The following is a 24,633-nucleotide window of genomic DNA, read 5'->3' as shown; positions in this document are numbered from 1 at the left end:
GAAACAATTCCCTGCTGCATTTTTCTGCCTCCTGTAACATCCTCTATGAGATCCCAAACAATACAATTGTATGTTAACTATTGATTGAGATCCACTTCTCCCTGTGTGGCATATTAATCAAATGGGATGTCAACTATAGATCAGGTATTGGTATTGGAAGATCTTGATTAAAAAATAAATTATCAAAGTGTGTATGGCCATCATTACATAGTAAATCATTCTTCTTCAATAAACGTGAAAATAAATAAATAAATATTTACTTTGTAAGTCAGAATGAGGCTCATCTACCCTGTGCTGCAATCTGTGTTTTTCACTCAGAGCAGCAGCCTCATACACCTGTCTTGGCTATTTTTTTTTTATTTCCAAGCACTGTAGCCGACACACTCCTCCCCCTCCATACATCATGATGTCCGTTTTCTCACGGAGTGCCTGTTGCTCAAGGCAAGCGATGTCAGTTAAGACTAATTATGAGTTTGACTCTTTGGTTTATACATGGTCAAACAACAGTGGGGGGGGGAGGGGGGAGCTTACAACCGCACTATCTTGGGAACATGGCCACTAGGAAGGTAGGAAATAATGCATCATGCCAGAAGAAAAAACTTGGTGAGACTTCTTCTTCTTTAACTGATGTATAAAAAAGCATACAGTATATAGGCTGTGACAAATGAGAAAACTCAAATATACGCGCCCCTCTTGAGTCTTCACCACTGCGCTCAAATGCCAGGTGGAGGGGTACTTACCCCCTACACAAGAAAAAGTCCTTATGCAATGGCTATAGAGCTGCCACTCTAAAATTATGTAAACTATGCAAAACCTTTCTATTACTTGCAAATAATCCTGGGCTATATTAGTACTTGCAAGACAGAAAAAGTGGCGCTAAATAGCGGTGTAGCTCCTAGCTGAAGTGCAAAGCAATAATCTAATGTTCCAAAAAATAAAACATAATAAAAGTTCTCATTAATGTGAGAAAATACACATTCAAAATCCCTGTACAGGTGTATCAAACACACAGCACTATATAAAAAAAGGACATGAACTCTAAATAATAGTCCATAAATATTCCCAAGGCAGGACACCGTGCAGGAAAGGTGAGGTCTCTGAAAACAATCCACCAATTCACTCAGTGTTAGTGATTCCTCTCCCCTTGAATTCCACACTCACCAGCTCCATATGCCTCACACTCTCGTGTTTTGGCAATCAGGCATAAGTGTAGGTTGGTCAGTGAAGGGTCAAAGGATCCAGATTCTTTTATAATCCGGGTGTTACCTCAATTCATAAAAAGAACTCAAGATAGTGTGATACCGTAAAATAAGTGAATTTATTCAATTTAAAACTTAAATCATTGCACTCACATGAACAATTCTTGATAAAAACCAAACTGACACTGCAAAGCAATTCCAAACCAAAACGAATCCTCCTCTGTGAAACGCCCAGCACCACTGTGAGAATGAAGGTCACGGCGGACCTCAAGAAGCAGCGATGGATAAGTTCATTCCCATGAGGATTCCCATGAGGAAGTCTGATGTGACGAAACATGTCGGGGCGTGGCTGTACGGCACCTATCAGTAAGCAGTAGTGACGGACGGGACTTGGCTGTGGATCTCCGTGCATCAGCGGGAGCATTCAAACGCTTCGGAGGAGCTGCCCCTTGGGCTGCGTCGCCAGCAGGTGATCCACAATCTTAGATTGTCAGCGGAGAGGGGTGAGAACTTATCCATCGCTGCTTCTTGAGGTCCGCCGTGACCTTCATTCTCACAGTGGTGCTGGGCGTTTCACAGAGGAGGATTCGTTTTGGTTTGGAATTGCTTTGCAGTGTCAGTTTGGTTTTTATCAAGAATTGTTCATGTGAGTGCAATGATTTAAGTTTTAAATTGAATAAATTCACTTATTTTACGGTATCACACTATCTTGAGTTCTTTTTATGAATTGAGGTAACACCCGGATTATAAAAGAATCTGGATCCTTTGACCCTTCACTGACCAACCTACACTTATGCCTGATTGCCAAAACACGAGAGTGTGAGGCATATGGAGCTGGTGAGTGTGGAATTCAAGGGGAGAGGAATCACTAACACTGAGTATATAGGCTGGGCTGGTGATTTAGACACTCTTCTAATTTCTAGGATCTCTTTTCTGACCCTGAATACAATTCTGTAAAGAGGGTTCAAACACTAATACCCAGACTTCACTCCATCTGCAAAATTGCAGAGGCAGGAGCAAAAACAGTGTCTTGGAGAGCATTTAACAATTCTGGAGCCACTGTTAAAAAAAAAAAAAAACTGGTATGAAGTTTAATTTACTCAGAAAAACATCATCCAAGAATTTACACCTTTTTTTAGACCCATACCTACAACCTGCTCATTTACATGTATCATAACAAAAGTGGCATAGAATAGCTTCACATTGGTCCACAACAATACGGAGTGGAGCATTGCACATTAATAGATGAAAAGAAAAAAATGCAAAACAAGAAATTGTTCCATGTCACCAGTAAATAGCAAACATTTCATGAGTAAAAGGATGGGGTTTGCGGGTTACTACAGCAGCAGCAAGTTAGTTAGGGCTGAAGGGACATTCCATCAGGGAATACTGATATAGAGGCTGCAGAGTGTGACAATAGTGTTACGTGGGGCAACATAAACTCTGCCTTCTGCTTTGAGCAAATAAGAAAAAACATTTGTTTTTTTTAAATAAACAATATCAATTACAGTACTTAAGCATTGTAACCATGGCCTCTCTTTTAATTTTCTTTTTTTATCTTTTTGTTTACATTTAGCTACATAAGCGATGAAATTTGGCAAAGTAAATTTCACTACGCAACCAATTAACTATATATTTAAGTATATATTTACTTTCACGTGTCACGTTTCTATTGTTGGTTCAGGTGGCAATAATAATAAGCATGCTGGGCATGGACTTTTGCTTTATTTGCTATTTCGCTTCACATTGAGCATATGCCAACTAGAATAGCTGATTTAGGCTATTTTATGTACATTTTCTATAAAAACCTTAGTGATGGTTTGGCTGTGGTTATAGCCTGAAGTTATATTTATACATTATTATGGATTTGTTACCCAAGCCAATTATCACTAAGTGAGCTATGTTGATGTATGCTTACCTGCTTTTGAACACCGAGACAATATTTTCATAACATTATGGTGCAGTGAAATATCTGATATCAATATTTGGTTGTCTGACATTTTTATACTTTTCTATGATATTTTTTTAAATGTGTATATTATTTTTCTAATTTGTCTGTGTCAATGCCATATTTTGACCTTAATTCCTATTGTGTTCATATTTATATATGGCTTACAAAGATCAGAAAGTAGGCTTTGAAAATCCACACCCCTCTAGTAAAGAAATAGGGAATGCTATTATTAATTTTCTAAAAGATTTATATGTTTCCAAAAAATAGATTAGTAAATGCTAAAGATTGGTAGATTAGTTAGATGTCTCCTTCATCATTTACCACAAGTAAACTAATACTATAGTAACATAGTTCTGTTTATAAAATGGCTTGAGACATTTGTTGGTGTTGCACATACTTTTTTACCCTGTGTATAGTATTAGGAATTAAATATACGTTCTCTTGTTTACTCAGATTAGTAATTGTGAATAAATATCTTTTTTGCACCGTCACTTGCAAATTAAATGTGGAATGGGAGTCTTATAATTCACATATAAATGGACCCTATAATACCCTGTAATGCAGAGATGCTTCACTTTCTACATTTAGTTATAAAATAAAAAAAATTATATATATAATTAGGAAATAAATTCCCAATTATATGTCACACATTAACCCAAGCAATGGAAAAACCCATACACCCAACATCTACACAACCAACTTATACAATAAGCACAGCGGTATGACAATAACAAATCAAACAGGACATTTTTATAATCTTCTAATCCGTATATATATGTATAGTTGCCACAAAGTAATATGTATTTATTTAAAACATGGGAAAACATTCATCTCCCACTATGTATCAAAAATTTACCTTCAATGCATTAGAAAATATCCAATCCTGCCAAACCCAACTTATTTGGGTATGCTGCAAGCTTTAGTGTTGGCTGCTAGATTCGTGTAAAAACAGAAAATAGCAGGTTCTGTTTTGTACAAGGACAGTGGCGGTGAATGAGGCTCCCTCTGTTTTAATATGTGGAGGAGTAAAAGAAATGGTGACATTTTCTGTTAAACTAAAGTGAATTTGACAAAACCTTTATCAATATGCTACATGGGCAGGATCTGCAGATTCACAAACTTTTTTGTTTTCTCAGTTTAAATTCCTAAGTTACACTTCCTCAACTCCCCCCCTCCCCAAGATGTGAGTCAACTTTGTCCCGTCTCAATGAAAAAAACAAGAAAACATAAGATAGTTATGTAGTGATATTCATTCTCTTCTGCCATTTAAAAATCACCTTCTGGAATTTACTCTTTTAATGCATATTATGTAACAATACGATGGCAGTATTTATTATAAATATTAATGTACCCAGTAAGGAAGAACACATTACCGTATATACTCGAGTATAAGTCGATCCGAGTATAAGTTGAGGCCCTAATTTACCATAAAAAAATGGCAAAAACGTATTGACCCGAGTATAAGACGAGGGTGAGAAATGCAGCAGCTACTGTAAGTGGAAAAAGAGGGTCAACAATGCTCATCTGCAGCTGTATACCTCCCTGTGCATGTGTCCTGTGTATATGTGCATGTGTCATGTGTCCTGTTTATATGTGCATGTGTCATGTGTCCTGTGTATATGTGCATGTGTCATGTGTCCTGTGTATATGTGCATGTGTCCTGTGTATATGTGCATGTGTCATGTGTATATGTGCATGTGGCATGTGTCATGTGTCCTGTGTATATGTGCATGTGTCATGTGTCCTGTGTATATGTGCATGTGTCCTGTACCTGTGTCCTGTGCATGTGTCCTTGTGTATGTGTGCATGTGTCCTTTGTATCTGTGCATGTGTCCTGTGTATGTGTGCAAGTGTCCTGTGTATGTGTGCATCCTACCTGTGTCCTGTGCATGCCTCCGTGTGCCGCTCTGCATCCACCAATCAGCGTGTGCTATTACTATTCGGCGGCCATTCACTGTTCAAAAGCCGTGCCTCCTCCTCGTCCGTGATAGGCAGAAAACTCCATTTCCCATCAGTCAGCGGTCAGCCTATCACGGACATTCTCTCATCCTCATACCATGGACGAGGATGAGAGAATGTCCATGATAGGCTGCTGGGAAATGGAGTTTTCTGCCTATCACAGACGAGGAGGAGGCGCGGCTTTTGAACAGTGAGAGGCTGCTGAATGGTATGTAGCACACGCTGGCCGCCGTCTGCCTGCATGACATACTGATCATGTAGGCAGATGGCAGTGACTCGAGTATAAGTCGAGGGGGGCACTTTCAGCCCAAAAAAAGGCTGAAAATTTCGACTTATACTCGAGTATATATGGTATTTATAGAGAGAATGCAAAAAAGTCTGCAAGCATATGTAAAGACAATCTTTTTTTTTCTAAATTGTGAATAAAGTAGGAAAAAACCTGGAGACATTTACCTACAGTTTCTTTCCCAGTGATACAGCAGGAAGAAAAATAAGTTATTTCCAAAGTGACGGGATGACCTCTAACAACTGTTACCACAACAGGTGTTCCAATTTAAAGATGTGTCCTCACCTCCTGAAAGGAGATCCATCCTAAGTTGGGGGATATCCGATATTAGAAAACTGTCACCACAACAGGTTTTTTTCTAATGAAGACCTGCCCTCATCCCCTAATCCAACTCAAAAATATTGGATTTGCTTGACTTTCTGTACCAAAGACCATAACAAAAAGGTTTTGGCTTTGCATACAGTTTAACCACTTGCCGCCCATCTACCGTCAAATGACGGAGGGATGGTGCAGCTCTTGTTCTGGGTGGATGTCATATGATGGTGCACCAAAATGACTGCTCCCGCGTGCCCGCGGGGCGTGAAGCAGGGCGATTACGGTCACTGTCGCTAGGACACGGCGTGACCCCGATCTCTGTAAAGGGCTGCTGACGCAGCTCTTTAATCATGTGTTTGGCTGCGTCCAATAACAGGCGGTCACATGTAAAACAAGGAAGTGCCAGTAATCGTCACTCCTTGCCTCACACTGACAGAGTGTGTGGTGAGGAAAGCCGATCTGCGGCATCTCCTTGCAGGGGACAGTAAGAGATGTAATCAGAGCAGTGATAATCAGTGCCCTGATTACATTAGAGCACCAGAAGTGCCAGCAATCAGTTCCCACCAGTGCCAACCAGAGCCAGCAATCAGTGCCCATCAGTGCGGCCTATCAGTGATGCCCATCAATGTCCATCAGTAAAGCCCATCAATGCCCATCAGTTCCACCCATAAGTGCCTCCCATCAGTGCCATTAGTGCCGCCCATCAGTGCCCATCAGTGCCGCCTAACCATGGTGCCTATCAGTGCCCACCAGTGCTGGCTATCAGTACCCACCAGTGTCACTTTTAAGTGCCCACCAGTGCCACCTATCACTGCACATCAGTGCCACCTATCAGTGCCCATAAGTGCAGAATATTAGTGCCTCCTCATCAGTGCCACCTAATCAGTGCCCATAAGTGCTGCCTCATCAGTGCCTTTAAGTGCCACCTCCTCAGGGCATCCTATCAGTGTCCATCAATGCCACCTCATCAGCACACACCAGCGAAGGAGAAAAATTACTTATTTACAAAATTTACTGAGAAACGAAGGAAAACTTTTTTTTTTGTAAAAAATAAAATTCCGAGCAGGGATTAAATACCATCAAAAGAAAGCTCTATTTGTGTGAAGAAAATTTAAAAAAATAACATAGTTACAGTGTAGCATGACCATGCAATTGTCATTCAAAGTGTGACAGCGCTGAAAGCTGAAAAATGACCTGGGCAGGAACGGGGTGAAAGTGCCCTGTAGGTAAGTGGTTAAAGAATAACAAGGGGCAAGGAATATCACTTCACAACATTGTAAATCATCTAAATATCAGCGAACAAGGGGGTAAGGAGTTTGTGCGTGGAAGAGGACCAAAAATGGTGTGACCAAATGTAGGTACCCCTCAATCTGCCTGAGTCAAAACTAATTTCTAATTTTTACTCAAGCAAACTATTGTTTCTATTTAAAATATTTAAGCATCTTAAGTTTGTTAAAGCATCAGCATACTGTATGTCTGAAAGTGACCATTTTGATTTTCCTAGTATACCAAACCCTTTTAATTTAAATGCCCTTTGTTTTGTGTTGCTCTGTTTTAGTGATGTGAATTAAAAATATAAAATGAAATGTACTCACCCCTGCATTGCAGCTTTTAGTGATGCAGAGTAACGCCAGTCTGGGTTAGGATGTTTTGGCTGAAGAAGCAAATGAGAACAAATGTTTAGTTCCAGTCATAAATTCTTTAATTTATGCAATCAATGTCAACATAAAGGATCAAACATTTGCACTGTGTTTGCCAATTAAAAATAGAAATAACTTTAACAATGAAAATCAGTGATAAATTTACCTTTCAGCAAACTTTGAAGTTTCAAAGTGTTTTAGAAAAAAATGTTTAATTATGAAAAATAAAAAGGAAAATTTTGGATAACATAAACAGCATTTTAAAGTATTCAGCAGGTAGTTTTTTTTGTTTTAGAATATTAAAAAAAAATAACAACTGGACTCTCATTGTGAGAAAATCATGATTAGAGTTTGGCCCATTGAAAAAGCATAGAGTCAGCATGTGAAGTTGGAGACTCTATATTTAAAGTAAGCCAATTGCAAAGATGGCTTTGAAAGGCATAATGCAACAATGGAACATTGCAACTAAATATAAAAAAGGATTCGCTGCTTAACAAACCTGGAGTTCTTCTGCACCACTGTTGTCAACTTGTGTAATAAAACATTTCTAACAAATAACCTTTTATGTGTAAGTAAATAATTGATAAATGTACAATGTAAGAGCACATTAGAAGTTTTGTAAGTAAACAGATGTTTTCCTCCTGAAATCTGCTGTGCTTTTCTGACTATGTTTTAGGAAATACGTTCTAGGTGTTTCCTTCACCAACTGGTAAAATTATATTTTCTGCAACATGAAATCTTCATAGCTGAAACAATTCAAAGAAACTATCCTTTATAATAAAATGAGGTTCCGAACCCTTCAAGCTGAAAACATTCAAGCTGTAGTAAACTATTTCTGCTGCACTGCTGCAGATGAAGCTTGATACTGCAGCCCAGCCAATAATATGTTTTGCTACGACAGATAGCATTGATTCACTAACATCAGTATAAACACAATCATGTCAGAAAACAATGGTAGATTATTAAACGTTACCATTGTAAGGTTTTTTCTATTTTGTTTTGTTATCAGCACACATAAATATCTAATAAATATACAGTGTCTTGAAAAAGTATTCATACCCCTTGAAATTTTCCACATTTTGTCATATTACAACCAAAAACATAAATGTATCTTATTGGGATTTTATGTGATAGGCCAACACAAAGTGGCACATGATTGTCAAGTGGAAGGAAAATGGTAAATGGTTTTCAAATTTTTTTACAAATAAATATGTGAAAAGTGTGGCATGCATTTGTATTCCCCTGAGTCAATATTTGTAGAACCACCTTTCACTACAATTATAGATGCAAGGCTTTTTGGGGGATGTCTCTACCAGCTTTGCACATCTAGAGAGTGAAATGTTTGCCCATTCTTCTTAGTAAAATAGCTCAAGCTCTGTCAGATTGGATGGAGAGCATCTGTAAACAGCAATTTTCAAGTCTTGCCACAGATTCTCATTTGGATTTAGGTCTGGACTTTGACTGGGCCATTCTAACACATGAATATGCTTTGATCTAAAGTAAACTATTCCATTGTAGCTCTGGCTGTAGATTTAGGGTTGTTGTCCTGCTGGACCTCCGCCTCAATCTCAAGTCTTTTGCAGACTCTAGCAGGTTTTCTTCTAAGATTGCCCTGTATTTGGCTCCATCCACCTTCCCATCAACTCTGACCAGCTTCCCTGTCCCTACTGAAGAAAAGCATCCGCACAACATGATACTGCCACCACCATGTTTTACGATGGAGATGGTGTGTTCAGGGTGATGTGCAATGTTAGTTTTCTGCCACACATTTTTAGGCCAAAAAGTTCAATTTTGGTCTCTTCTGCCCAGAGAACATTCTTCTACATGTTTGCTATGTCCAACTGCTAACGGGACTTCTTATGGGTCTCTTTTAACAATGGCTTTCTTCTTGCCACTCTTCCATAACGGCCAGATTTGTGGAGTGCATAACGAATAGTTGTCCCACCTAAGCTGTGGATCTCTGCAGCTCTTCCAGAGTTACCATGGACCTCTTGGCTGCTTCTCTGATTAATGCTCTCCTTGCCCGGCCTGTCAGTTTAGGTGGATGGCCATGTCTTGGTAGGTTTGCAGTTGTGCCATACTCTTTCCATTTTCAGATGATGGATTGAACAGTGCTCCATGAGATGTTCAAAGCTTGGGATCTTTTCTTATAACCTAACCCTGCTTTAAACTTCTCCACAAAGCTATCCCTGACCTGTCTGGTGTGTTCCTTGGCCTTCATGATGCTGTTTGTTCAATAAGGTTCTCTAACAAACCTCTGAGGGCTTCACGGAACAGCTGTATTTATATTTAAATTACACACAGGTGGACTCTATTTACTAATTAGGTGACTTCTGAAGGCAATTGGTTCCACTAGATTTTAGTTAGGGGTATCAGAGTAAAGGGAGCTGAATACAAATACATGCCACACTTTTCAGATATTTATTTGTAAAACATTTTGAAAACCATTTATCATTTTCCTTCCACTTCACAATTATCTGCCACTCTGTGTTGGTCTATCAAATAAAATCCCCAAAAAATAAATTTTATAAATAAATGTTTTTGATTGTAACATGACAAAATGTGGAAAATGTCAAGGGATATGAATACTTTTTCAAGACACTGTAAGTAAAGCTCTCCCAATTGAACACTGTTAGAATATACAGATCAAAAACACTAATAGAAATATCCAAACCAAACACAAGTGTGGTTAGACACAATAATCCCTTTTGTGAACCAACAAGATGAAACACATTGCTTGGATACAGGTCTGGGACATCAAAATGCTATTAGACTTTAAAAGGATTAAAAAGGTTGGCCACCACAAAGTGAAAATGTGCGCATCCTGTGATAACCAATTAGACCATCTTATACTTATCTGACTGTATTTAAGTGAAACCTGATTAGTAGTGATGTACATGTGCACTTTGCATACAGTCACCTTTTTAAAATATCTATATGAAATTTTTTTAGCATGTGAAACATTACACTAAAATTCAGTTTGATTTTTTTTTTTTTTGCATCCGGCTAGTAAAGCCTTTTTTAACCAGGGTGCCCAAGCACCCTGGGTGCCTTCGGGTTTTTTTAGGGGTGCCTTGGCAAAACGCTTAAAAATTGCCCAAAAATTGTATGCAAGCCAGTGGGTGGATCAAGCCTGCCTTTTAGTTACACAAAGCCACAGGATTTCATTGTGCACCAATACAATCTTCTATGACATCATTGGTTGATGAAGAGGATGTCATGCAACTGCATATCATCTTTGTCTCCCCTGCCCCTCTGTGTCAGCACTGGGGTCACATTAGCTCAGTGAGGGAGAGAAACTGAGGGAGAAGAGAAATATTGGAATGCTAGTCAGTACCAGTGTGCAAAGGTGAATTTACTTTGGAAGAATAAATCGCCTCTAACGTCGAGTGTCATGTGTGTCTGGATGCTGTTGTGTTATGTAAAAATTTGTTTATTTTTTTTACATTTTAGAAGGGGGTGCCTCAAGAGTGTGCATAATTTTAAAAGGTGCCTTGACTTAAAAAAAAATTGAGAAACACTGTGCTAGCATATACAAGTATGAAAAACTTTGTTTTGTTTTGGAAAAGGCGATTTGAAAGTTCAGAATCCTGTCAACAGTTAAATTTCTCCATTACCAGCAGCATCTCAGTAAACACTCAAGTTATACAGAAAAATAAAAAGGATTTTAAAGGATCTTAGACACAATGCTCTAATTGCAAACAGTCAAAAAGCAAATGAACAGCAACACATATTTTTGTTCACCAGTTTTTTGTTTAAGTGCATCTAAATTGATGCACTACTGGTACTACTGGTGACGGCACTACTGGTAATCTTGCCAGTAACATAATTCCTGTTCTAGGGTGACAACGGTCACTAACTGTACTGTATTTATGCAGGAGTAGGTCAGGTCTTAAAGTATTAAAAACACAAAAGTACGGATGGCTGCACTCCTCAAATCCTCTTAAAAATCAACTTTATTGAACATGTAAATTAATTAAAACCAGTATACACTCACAGTAGGGGGTAGACACGGTTGATGCATCTTGCTCTGTGTAAGCACTTACTTATAATCTGTCAGAGTATTTTAGCCCTCCACCTGATATATACACACACAGTCGACTGCTCAGGTGAACTCAATCACCATACAAATGGTTCTGTCTCCCAAGACAGCATGGAAACAAAAGTTGTGTCTAAACCATGAACAAACAAGATACATTTTACAAAATATACAGTAACAGAATATGTATAGTGAATGTGAATAACTCTACATATAAATCTCCCTCTCAAGCATCACTGTAGGGGTGAGGGATATAAAACAGCATATAATACATACAGATCTGAAATATAATTAAACCTCCATGAACTAAAATAAAAACATGATAGAATACCTCCTGTGATTTATCATTTATGATTTTGGGTCAAATCCCACTCTTTTACAAAAGGAGCCTAAGCATATCCTCTCCTCTCCTTGGGGCAATCACTTTTTCTATGCCCTGTATTTGTGGGGGGGGGCAGAGATCACCTCCATGTAAGTAATTGAAATGTTTTGTCACATTTGTGGATTACTTTTTCTGTATATTGTAAATATGATCATGGAGGCGATTCCACAGCCTTCTAGCTCTCCTCCCAACATATTGCATGGAGCAGATTTCGCACGTAATCAAATAAATGGTATATTGAGTGTTGCAATTTTTAATTCATTTTTTTATCTTATCCTATTGTTCATAGTTGAAACAAACTCATCACTCCTAACAATCTGATGACATCAGGAACACTGGTCCTCTCCATACTTATAATTGTCTTTAAAATGGAGCCAACTGCTTGTTGCCCTTGAAAAAAAAAATTAACTTGGGGAGGGGAAAGTTCCTAAGAAGGGGGCTCAATGAGAAACTTTTTTGACTCCTCTGGGTATAATTTGGTTGTAAATATCATCCTCATACAATACAGGTATATACCGTTCAATAATATTTATAATTTTCTTGAACCCCAGGCTATAAACTGTGGAGAACACCATTTTGTATTGTAAATTAGAATCTCAGGTTCTATCCTGTAACAGTTATCTTCTATTTGTCATCCACACTGATGGAATCCATCACACATCTATACCATTTCCCTCTTAAAATCACCTGGCAGATCTTGCAGAGTCTGAGGCCCTGATCCACATACTCCTATTAGCATGCCCAAAAGTGGTTTCCTATAAAGACTGGTGATAACATGTCCCTCTTTATCTGTGAGGATGACATCAAGGAAAGGGATAACATCTATATACTCATCTGCCCTGTAAATCTCAAGTTCAAGAAGTTATTATTAAGATATATCAGAAACTCTGCTATTGTGTCCAGACTGTTGGAGCATAGGAATAATAGGTTAATCAATGTAACAATGATAACATTTGATGTGTGATCGAAAGGGATTTTCACCCCCAAAGATACATCTTCCAAAGTCCTCTTCCATCATCCCATATAGAGGTTTGCAAGAGAGGTACTGTTCCATATGTAGCGGGCACCTACTTTCAAGTAGGTAAGCTTTCTGTGTTTCAATGACAAAGTATGGTTTCAGGTAAATTTAGGCAGGCTTGCATTATGATTCCAGGCCTGGTTGTTTATTTTGAGAACTGGGAGTGTCAGTGTAGTGCAGGGTGTGGCCACCTGTGCTTGGACCCAGAGATACCTCCTCTTGCTTTCAGTGGAAATGATTCTGGAAGAGAGGTTGGACTTGGGATCTGAGTGACAGGCAGCTCATGTGTAAGTTCTGGAAAATCATTAATTTGTTTGGCAGGAGGCGGGACTCCCATACAAGCTGGGGGTCAGATTCTGCTGTGGGAGTTCCGGAAAGAGTTCCAGAGAGGGAGAGATCAGAGAGAGGGCCCCTGCGGGGAGCATAGCAGCCCCCTCCCTATGGGCAAGGGAGGGGGGGGACCAGGCCACACGGAGGAGAGGAGTTAGAGACGCCGCACAGCATGTAGTTGCTGGTGTCACTGGATGCCCCCTGCGGGGAGGGGAGCATGCCAAACTGGAGAGAAGGGATGGAGAAACCATTTGGAAGAAGTAGCAACTAAGCGGAAGAAAACTAGGCGATCGATCGTTTGTGAGTGGCACATGGACTTTTGATCAAGTGAGTGAAAGCCCAGGGGAACGGTACTACCAGAGGCTGAGGGATGTTGGTACGCAAGTCAGTGAGACAGGTGGTGATGGCCTGTGACTTAGGGTTCAACAATACCCTGGGATTCCAATCAGCCAGGCCTGAGGAATTATTCAGAGTAATCTCTTCCTTAGCTCAACTTGGAAGTACTGTACAGATGGGAAGTAGTGGTCAAAAGGTGGCAGTAGAGCTCCGAGCACAGATAGAGATACAGATTGTTCTAAAAAAGGTCTACGGGTAAAGAGGTTATTCAGCGTGACTCTTTACTACAACAGCCTATGTATTCTCTAGTAAATCTACCCAAGTCTATATGCAAAGCGTTATTCAGAGTGGCTCTTTGCTATTTACTTTCATTGTTCTCAAGGACCAGACTACTCCCTTCTTCCCAATGAGAAGTTATTGCTGAGTGACTTTTCATTATCCGCAATGTTCTAAGTCTTTGCATGAGAGGCAAAGGAAAGATTATGAAGCAACAAAGAGCATCTCACAAAACCCTTTTCCTATCCCAGTTCATGTTATACCAATAAAATCAAGAGAAAAGTACAATATGGACTGTTTCTATTTCTATGGGTTGCGATGGGCTAGGTGGTAAAATGTGATTTGCGGATAGAACACACAAATTGCAGCTCCTTCGGGGGTAGTGCGCTACACATAGGATGAAGGGGTGTGAGTCTGATGCTTCCCATATCCAAAAGCACCAGGTATTTCTCTCTCAAGTTGGTCAGCTGAAGTGTCAGGGAGCAAAGAAAAGGTGAATATGTGAAGCAGGAGGGTGGTAGTTAGGCATACCTGTTGTTTTTTCCTGCACTTTAACCACCTCAATACAGGGCACTTTCACTCTCTTCCTGCCCAAGCCATTTTTCAGTTTTCAGCGCTGTTGCATTTTGAATGACAATTGCGCGGTCATGTTACACTGCATCCTAATGACATTTTTATCATTTTTTCCCCACAAATAGAGCTTTCTTTTGGTGGTATTGGATCACATCTGTGGTTTTTATTTATTGCGCTATAAACAAAAGAAGAGGGACAATTTTGAAAAAACACAATATTTTTTACTTTTTGCTATAATAAATATCCATTTTTTTTTTACACAAATTTTTTCCTCAGTTTAGGCCGATATGTATTCTTCTACATATTTTTGGTAAAAAAAAATTGCGTCTATAAGCCTATATTGATTGGTTTGCGCCAAAGTTTTAGAGTCTACAAAATAGGGCATAGATTTATAGCATTTTTATTTATTTTTTTTTTTTTTACTAGTAATGGCGGCGATCTGCGATTTTTATTGTGACTGCGATATTGCAGCGGACATATCGGACACTTTTGACACATTTTTGGACCATTCACATTTATACAGCGATCCGTGCTATAAAAATGCATTGATTACTGTGTAAATGTGACTGGCAGGGAAGGGGTTAACACTAGGGGTCGATTGAGGGGTTAATGTGTGTCCTAGGGAGGTGATTCTAACTGTGGGGGGAGGGGACTGACTGGGGGAGGTGACCGATCGGTGTCCCTATGTACAAGGGACACACCATCGGTCTCCTCTCTGACAGGACATGGATCTGTGTTTACATACACAGATCCACGGTCCTGCTCTGTTACCCGGCAATCGTGGGTGCCCGGCGGACATCGCGGCCACCGGGCATGCGCACCAGGTCCCGAGCGACGCAGCAGGTGTGCGCGCCCCCTAGTGGCTCAGGAGGGCGATCACGTCATATGACGTCCGCCCAGAACAACAGCTGCCTCGTCCCGCCGTCATATGACGGTGGGCAGTAGCTTAGTGGTTAAAGAGTAACTCCACTTTTGAGGAGAAAAAAAAACATTCCTTTCTGGGTGATCGGTGTACATTGCAGGAATTTTAACAAACTTTGTTGCAGATTCCTACCTTTTCTTATTCTGAAGGAATAGCTGTTTGTGTCCACGTGAATCTGTATGGGAGTGGTTTTATAATAATCAGCTGCTGCACCATCAGGGCTCTAATGAGGAATGTGCTGGGTCTGCATCCTTTAGATGTGATTTCCCTTTTCAGAGTATCTCACAGACAATGTAATTTTGTTGCAGGGGATGCTCAAAATCTGATTATTATCTTAGTGCAGACTTCTGGGAAAATCAGTAAACCAATCACAAAAGCAGGGAATGACATTTCTGGGGCATTCAGTACTGAATCTGTGTACAGAATGCCTCCAGGTAGCCAAATTGCATTGCATTTTACAGAAAACAGCTCTGCAAATTGAAAAGGAAAGGTCATTTTTAATAACATTCAATCATAATATTACATGTGTCCCAATTGTATATGCTATATTATTATTTTTATTTGCTAATTTTTTTCCCATGAAAGTGGAGTTACCCTTTAAACTGCAATCCACAGTTAGGTTTGTCTGAATAAAAATGTATACTTTGATATGTGTCTGGTGGTAAAATTAATGTTGCACATTATTTATTTGTAGTTATTGTATTTGTGTGTCGGATTTTCCGATGGGAATTGTGTGATGCTGTTGGCGGAAAAGCCGACCGTTTGTACGCTCCATCGGACAATTGTTGTCGGATTTTCTGCGGACAAATGTTGGATGGCAGGCTTTAAAATTTTCAACGGACAAATGTCTGTTGTTGGATTTTCTGAGCGTGTGTACACAAGTCCATTGGACAGAAGTCCAAAGTACAAACACGCATGCTCGGAAGCAAGGATGAGCTAGAAGCGATTGGTCTTGTAAACTAGCGCTCGTAATAGAAAATTAACATTCGTGACGTGGCAAATTATGAAATCTCGAAATGCAGCGCACATTCTCTTCTTCTTTAATGGGATAATAATGAAACTGCTTTGCTGGTGATACTGGTGGAGTTATTGCAAGCAAAATTTCAAAGGCTTTTTTTTTCTAGTGATATCAAGAATAATATTATTATGCTTGTTATTTTTTTTTTGTGCAAGTCACCACAACACCATTAGCCCATAGTTTTTAAGATCGAAGATACAACTATCTTTGTGTCCCTTGTTAATTTTACATTGTATTTTGTAAATGTAAATGTAACTGCCTACTGCAAAACTATCATTTGAAGTAAGACATATAGCCAAGTATTATTCTACACAATTTTTTTATTGTGCATTAAAAAAAGAAAAAAAAGAAAATTAGACATGCTATTTGCCAATAGAACTTAACCAAAAAGTGCAGTTTGCGGGTCACCATTAGTTGGGAGAACCAGGAAGTAACGAAGTAAAGCGTTCATTTTGGATGCTTGAGCCTTCCCGATACTGGTGATTCGTGACAAGTGCTATGGTTTACATAACTGCCTTTTTAATTCTCTTATCTTGTACAGTACCTGACCGTGAGAATGTGTTTCCAGCGCAATCCCATCGCGTTGGTTCTCTGCGACAGGTTACTGTACATCTCGCGCTGGCTCGCTCATCGGTAAAGGAAAACTGTTTTTTCCTTTCCCGATGAGCGACAAGCATTGCTGTCAGGTGTCTGGTATGAATCATGAGGGGGAGCACCGTGCCAAATTTGAAATAAAAAACTGGCATGGGTTCCCCTCCTGGGCCATACCAGGCCCTTAGGTCTGGTATGGATTTTAAGGGGAACCCCCCTACGCCAAAAAAAAGCATGGGGGTCCCCCCAAAATCCATACCAGACCCTTATCTGAGCACGCAGTCCGGCCAGTCAGGAAAGGGGGTGGGGACAAGCGAGCGCCCCCCCTGTTGAACCTTACCAGGCCGCATGCCCTCAACATGGGGGGTGGGCACTTTGGGGCAGGGGGCTGGAGAAGAATCGGACACCGGGAGAAGAGGCCAGAGAGCAGGAGAAGAACCAAACATTGGGAGAAGAGGCCAGAGAGAGCGGAGAAGTCGGAAGAAGACCCCTGAAGTCGGAAGAAGACCCCCGGAGCTGCCTAATAAATTACTTTAAAAACCTGTGTAGTGTGTTTTTTTTATTGACACCTTTTCCCCCAGGTGAATGGGTAGGGGTACGATGTACCACATACTCATTTACATAGGATGGGGGCCAGGATTTGGGGGCACCCTTATTAAAGGGGGCTCCAGGATTCCGATAAGCCCTCCGCTCACAGACCCCGACAACCAACGGCCAGGGTTGTCGGTAAAAGGCCCTTGTCCCCATCAACATGGGGACAAGGTGCTCTGGGGTGGGGGGGCCGCAGGGCCCCCCCCTGCCCCAAAGCACCAACCCCCATGTTGAGGGCATGCGGCCTGGTATGGTTCAGGAGGGGGGGTGCTCGCTCATCCCCACCCCCTTTCCTGACCGGCTGGGCTGCGTGCTCGGATAAGGGTTTGGTATGGATTTTGGGGGGACCCCCACGCCGTTTTTTTCAGCGTAGGGGGTTCCCCTTAAAATCCATACCAGACCTAAGGTCCTGGTATGCTACTGGAGGGGAAACCATGCCAGTTTTTTATTTAAAACTTGGCGCGGCGTTCCCCCTCATGATTCATACTAGACACCTGTCAGCAATGCTTGTCGCTCATCGGGAAAGGAAAAAACACAGTTTTCCTTTCCCGATGAGCGAGCCAGCTCGGAGCTGGCCCCCGTGACGGGGCTCGCAGGTGTCAAATCTCACCGATAACAGCGACGAGATTGACACAATATCGCAGTCACCTACTGTACGTATAACTTGTAAGGGGGCTGCTGATTTTGCTTCAATAAAGTACATAAAACGGGACTATGCTATGTGATTCTTTTTATCTTCACACATGATCCTGGCTTGTTGGAGCTGCCCATACCTAATATGAATATTAACAGAGTCATTGGATTTCCCTGATGAGTGGCGACAAAAAGTTATATCTGGGAGGCTTGATCAGATTTTCTGTGAGTTTAACCCCAAAGGGGCAAGCTTCTTTCCACGTGGTGACAAGCCTGGGTGTGTGGTGTACACATTTAAAGAACTTTCTAATCACCTATAAGAAAATTTGATCTATCCACCCGATACCACTTCACAGGACTTTTTCTTTTACGTATATGATATATTGTATACAAGCATGTCATAGATTTAAAAGTTTGATATGAGTGCTGCTATGGTGATTTGAAGTTATATGATATTTGATACTGCTTTAAATTGCCAATTGTGTATATATGTTTTAAATTTTTCAGGAGCTGCTAAAACATTGTATTTTACATCATAAGCTATACTTTGGATATCTATCACCTTTGAAGATAACTCATCCTTGGCGCTGAGCGGTGCATTTTGGGCCTTATTTGTGCACTTTTGTATTCTGATATTTCATACAGTTTGACATGAAATATTTGCTGAAACTTTTTTCACTGCTATTCTTTTTTTTAGTATTTGTTTAAATAAATACAGCTGCTGATTGCTGTAGTAAATACAATGAAGAAATTAAAATGAATAACTACAAATAGCACAATTCCTTCAGTGTTCTTCAGCAACTGATCTTTTATGATATTTTCTATGCCACAAGAATTTTAAATCATTCAGTCGTAACAAAATAAAATGTGAAAGTGTATGGTTATCCTAAAGCCTCGTACACACAATCATATTTTCGGCAGGGAATTGTGTGATGACAGACTGTTGGTCTAAAATCCAACCATTAGTACGCTTCACCAGACAATTGTTGTCCAACTTTCCGCCAACAAATGTTGGATGGAAGGCTAGTAAATTTTCGGCGGGCAATGGTCTGTTGTCAGATTTTCCTATCGTCTGTAAACAAATCTGTCACACAATAGTTGAAAGTACAAACACGCATGCTCAGAATCAATGCTCACCAAACATGACATTAGCAGAAGGTGCCCAAAGGGTGGCGCTCAAGAGCTGAAATTCCTCGTAGTACGTCACTACGTTCGTATTTGTTGGCTGACAATTATGTACCGTTCGTATGCAAGACAAGTTCCTGGCACATGCCCTTTGGAAAAAGTTTGACGCTCTGTTGGCCAACAATCTTGTGTGTACGAGGCTTTACTCTAACAAAAAGGACAGATCTTCTATAATTGCATATTACACAATTAATTAACAGGCAAATAGCAGCACAACAATATAACATTTTACATTGGGTGATACAAATACACTACAACATGAGCTTAAGCTCAAGGAAAGAGTATTTCTTAGAAGATTGCCAAATATAGATTGCATACTTGAATGCCAGACATTTTTGGGAATCCTGGAAAACGCTATGTTTTAACCACTTGCTGCCCGCCATATAGCAAAATGACAGCGGCAAAGTGGTTTCAATACCCTGACCAGACATCATATGACATCTTCAGGATATTAAGCCGCTGCGTGCCCCCAGTCTGACACACCGCAACACCGATCTAGGTAAAGAGTCTCTGACAGAGACTCTTTACCACGTGATCAGCCATGACCAATCACGGCTGATCACAGTGTAAACAGGAAGAGCCAGTGATCGGCTTTTCCTCACTCATGTATGTCAGACGCAAGTAGAGGAGAGCCGATCGGCTGCTCCTCTGATGGGGGGTCTGTGCTGATCGATTATCAGCGCAGCCCCCCCAGGATGCCCACACTGGACCACCAGGGATGCCACTAGGACCACCAGGGATGTCACCACAAGGTATGCCACCCTAAACCACCAAACATTTTTAATTTCACAATTTTTGGTCTTTTTTTAATTTGTTTAGCAGAAAATAAAAACCCAAGAGGTGATCAAATACCACCAAAAGAAAGCTCTATTTGTGGGAACAACATGATGAAAAAATTAGTTTGGGTACAGTGTAGCATGACCGCGCAATTGTCATTCAAAGTGCGACAGCGCTAAAAGCTGAAAATTGGTCTGGGCAGGACGGTGTATAAGTGCCCGGTATTGAAGTGGTTAAGCTATATCATTTTGTTGCTTTCCAATTCTAATCGATTGAACATAATTCCATACAATACTTGGCAAAGAGATGTGTTGAATCTCTTGCACAAGTCATAATGGAAACGGACATATTAGGGCTGGTTTTCTAAAGAGGGAGCCAATTAATAATTTCAAAATGATCAAATGCTTAGCAAACACACCCTTTGACATAGAAGGAGCTTTCCTTGCTATTTTCTTTGGCAAACGCTAGTGATTGGTCCACATTTCCAGAAAGTTTGATCTTCTTTGTGCATTCAAAGGTGAAGCCATAGGATTCCCTATTGTGCGCCTTACTGCAGGACTCATACTAATGGTGGGTGTGCTGCTCATCTGGTTCACAAAGAGCTCTGTTCCAATGACTTTCAATTGTTCTGTATCAATGTCGTAAATGACTCTTTTATCATACAAAGGGTATAATAAAAACTGCCATTGTTGAAGTACTTTATGTAAGAGTAATAAAACCCTCTTGCATAGTGTGCAGTATAAACTGCTAGGAGCAATGAGTCCCTCTTGCATAGTGTGCAGTAAAAATTGCTAGGAGTAACGAGTTCCTGGTAATTGTATTTAAATATTGGAAATTAGGGTTTTTCAGAGAAAAAAAGTCACATTATGGCTGACTGCTGCTTGGATCTGCTTTATCTTATTAGCAAGTTATAGTAATTACAGAGCAAATTAGATTTCACTCTTGTCTTGTGTGAGATTTTTGTTCTGCCTAGTCAAAGCGGGTCTTAAATTGCATATTTCTTATTAACTGAAGTTACACTATTACATTATACTAACCTAATTTTGGAAATTCAATGCATGTGTTGGTTTGTCAAATACAAGAATCAGCAAAAATAAGGTTGTTTCTTTCATACTCACTGATCAGAAAATATAAACCACAATAGATCAAGACCAACTTTGTCACTGATAACAGAAGCAGTAGCAGTGACTTCACAAAGGTCCACTAGCATGCTAATATAAAAGCTGACCTTGCTCTCATTACTGCTTTGCTCATCTGCCGAAAGTTAATAAGTTAATAGTAATGCACTTGGAAAACACAGGTCTCCACAAGGGCAATGTGCACTGTGCACACTACAAAGGAACAGATAGGAGAAAAAAAAATCATGTCCTTCATGTCCTCATTTTTCTGCACCACACCCCTGACATCTCTGTCTATCTGTGTGTTTCTATTTACTGCAGCTAAATTGCAATGCATAAAAATGAATGACATTTCAATAAAGTTAAGAAAAAAGCTGCATGGTAAAAATACAGGGCCCAACATACAGTGCCTTGAAAAAGTATTCATACCCCTTGACATGTTTCACATTTTGTCATGTTACAACTAAAAGCATAAATGTATTTTATTGGGATTTTATGTGATACCAACACAAAGTGGCACATGATTGTAAAGTGGAAGGAAAACGATAAATGGCTTTCCACATTTTTAAAAAATAAATTTCTGAAAAGTATGGCATGCATTTGTATTCAGCTCTCTTTACTCTGACACCCCTAACTAAAATCTAGTGAAACAAATTGCCTTAAGAAGTCACAAAGTTAGTAGAGTCCACCCCTGTGTAATTTAATCTCAGTATAAATATAGCTGTTCTGTGAAGCCATCAGAGGTTTGTTAGAGAACCTTAGTGAACAAACAGCATCATGAAAGCCAAGGAAAACACCAGACAGGTCAGGGATGAAGTTGTGGAGAAGTTTGAAGCAGAGTAGGGTATAAAAAAAAATATCCAAAGATTGAGCCCTGTTCAATACATCATCCAAAAATGGAAAGACTATGGCATAACTGCAAACCTACCAAGACATGGCCATCCACCTAAACTGACAGGCTGGGCAAGGAGAGCCTTAATCAGAGAAGCAGCCAAGAGGCCCATGGTAACTCTGAAGGAGCTTTCAGAGATCCACAGCTCAGGTGGGAGAATCTGTCCACAGAACAACTATTAGTTGTGCACTCCACAAATCTGGCATTTATGGAAGAGTGGCAAGAAGAAAGCCATTGTGGAAAGAAAGACATAAGAAGTCCCATATGTTGTTTGCGAGAAGCCATGTGGGGAACACAGCAAACATGTGGAAGAAGGTGCTCTGGTCAGATGAGACCAAAATTGAACTTTTTGGCTTAAAAGCAAAATGCTATGTGTGGCAGAAAACTAACATTGCACATCACCCCGAACACACCATCCCCACCATGAAATATGGTGGTGGCAGCATTATGTTTTGGGGATGCTTTTTTTCAGCAGGGACAGGGAAGCTGGTCAGAGTTGATGGGAAGAGGGATGGAGCCAAATACAGGGCAATCTTAGAATAAAACCTGCTAGAGTCTGTAAAAGACTGGGGTGGAGGTTCACCTTTCAGCAGGACAATGACCTTAGACATACAGCCAGGGCTGCAATGTAATGATTTAGATCAAAGCATATTCATGTGTTAGAATGGCCCAGTCAAAGTCTCGACCTAAATCCAATTGAGAATCCGTGGCAAGACATGAAAATTGCTGTTCACAGACATTCTCCATCCAATCTGATAGAGCTTAAGCTATTTTGCAAAGAAGAATGGGCAAAAATGTCACTCTCTAAATGTGCAAAGCTGGTAGAGACATACCCAAAAAGACTTGCAGCTGTAATAGCAGCAAAACGTGGTTCTAAAAAGTATTGACTGGACAGAATACAAATGCACACCACACTTTTCACATATTTATTCGTAAAAATTTATGAAAACCCTTTTATCATTTTCTTTCCAATTCACAATTATGTGCCACTTTGTGGTGGTCTATCACATAAAATCTCAATGAAATACATTTAAAGCGGTTGTATACCTTTTTTTTAAACTTTTACCTACAGGTAAGCCTATAATAAGGCTTATCTGTAGGTAAAAAAATATCTCCTAAACCTGTACAGTTTAGGAGATATTCCCCTCGCAATGAGCCACTGACTGCTGTGGCACATGCGCACAGAGAATTCTCGGCTGACAGCCCGGCAAACTCCGGAGCTTGCCGGACAGAAGTCTCCCGCGCGCATTCGCGGGAGTGACGACATCGCGGCTCCGGCCACTCACAGCGCCGGAGGCGCAATACCCGGAAGACATGCCGAGGGGAAATGTCAGCTCCCTCGGCGTGGACAGAGTGAGATGCCGGCACCTCATTCTAAGGTAAGAATCTCATAATAAGCTAGTATGTGGTGCATACAAGCTCATTATGCCTTTTCCCTTACAGGTGTAGGGGAAAAAAAAAAAAAAGTGGGGTTTACTACTGTTTTTGGTTGTAACATTTTCAAGGCACATAGAGAATGAACATCAGCTGAGCTCACACAAGAAATGTGCTCAGTATTCTGTGTGGGCTAGTGTGAACAAGCCCCCAAGGGCTTTGTTTATGGCATTGACAGACTTAATTGTGTAAATAATTTGTTTTATACATTATTTTCTTATAGGAGCATTTTGTTAATATATTTAATATATTTTGTGTCATCAAATGAAGGTCCCCGTTATTGGTCAGGATAATGGCTGGTGAGTGCTTCTAGTTAATTCTGTTTCTCTTTTCTAAACCACACCCTTGGTCTTCTATTTTGGTGGGGAATTTTGGTAGATAGAAGTGGCCACTATGGACATCTGCCAGTATACCCCTACAATCAAAAGTGTGATGCCTTCTGTTTTCCCATATAGAATGATGTATTCCACAAAGCTAATTTTTGTTTTGTGGATCAGTGATCTGACTTTACAGAGCTGTCCTCTAAATAGTGGATCCTTTAATGAGATATATTATTCTAAACTTTTTGTGATACCCCTCTGATACTTTTGCCTTCAGGAATCCCAGCAACTCTAATCGTAGCCATACTCTAAGCAATGTTTTGTCAAATTCAACAATAGTCCTATATATTCCCACTCCTTATATAGAATTTTATTGCAAAAACAATTGAATGGATAAAGACAACCTACCACTAACTGCAATTGCGATAGTCACATGGTTTTGCCAGACAATGTTGATGGTAGGTTGTGTTGATTATTTGGTCTGTTTTTCATCACAGTTATGATTAAAACTGGTTGTAAATAATTGAAATAACCCCAATTCTGCCTAGTATTTGGCATAGGTGGATAGAGTAGGAGATTGTTTTACAGATTGGGTTAAAGAGATCCAGACGATGTGAGAGACTCTGGATAAGTGCTGGAGGCGAATGTGGGAGGAGGTGACAAGAGAACTACTGTAGAGAACAGGAGTTCTTGGGAGGAGTGAAGAGACCTGTTTGGTTGGTATGTTGAGATGATGTTGGTGATGTAGCTGGAGGCAGAGTTGTGCATGGCTTTTTAGGTTGATTGGTTCCCTTATAAAAAAAGTTAAGCAAGGAAGTTGGGTAGTCTCTGACTCATATGCACCTGAG

The 24,633-nt window shown here is 40.2% G+C and overlaps 1 protein-coding gene across 15 annotated transcripts in view; it reads right to left on the bottom strand.

Annotated features, from left to right (window-relative positions):
• LOC141132482 (protocadherin alpha-C2-like) overlaps window positions 1–24,633 on the bottom strand; it is a 441,772-nt gene that overhangs the window by 56,176 nt on the left and 360,963 nt on the right. For 11 of the 15 annotated variants that reach the window (XM_073620890.1, XM_073620892.1, XM_073620900.1 and 8 more), the window contains exon 2: window positions 7,306–7,364. The exons of the other annotated variants lie outside the window; for them this stretch is intronic. In XM_073620890.1, the coding sequence (XP_073476991.1) occupies window positions 7,306–7,364 (59 nt within the window). The remainder of the gene's footprint in view (window positions 1–7,305; window positions 7,365–24,633) is intronic. 15 annotated transcript variants of the gene reach the window in all.

This window comes from Aquarana catesbeiana, linkage group LG03, assembly GCF_042186555.1.
Source record: "Aquarana catesbeiana isolate 2022-GZ linkage group LG03, ASM4218655v1, whole genome shotgun sequence".
Taxonomy (NCBI): Eukaryota; Metazoa; Chordata; class Amphibia; order Anura; family Ranidae; genus Aquarana; species Aquarana catesbeiana.
This window is presented reverse-complemented; position numbering and strand designations above follow the sequence as displayed.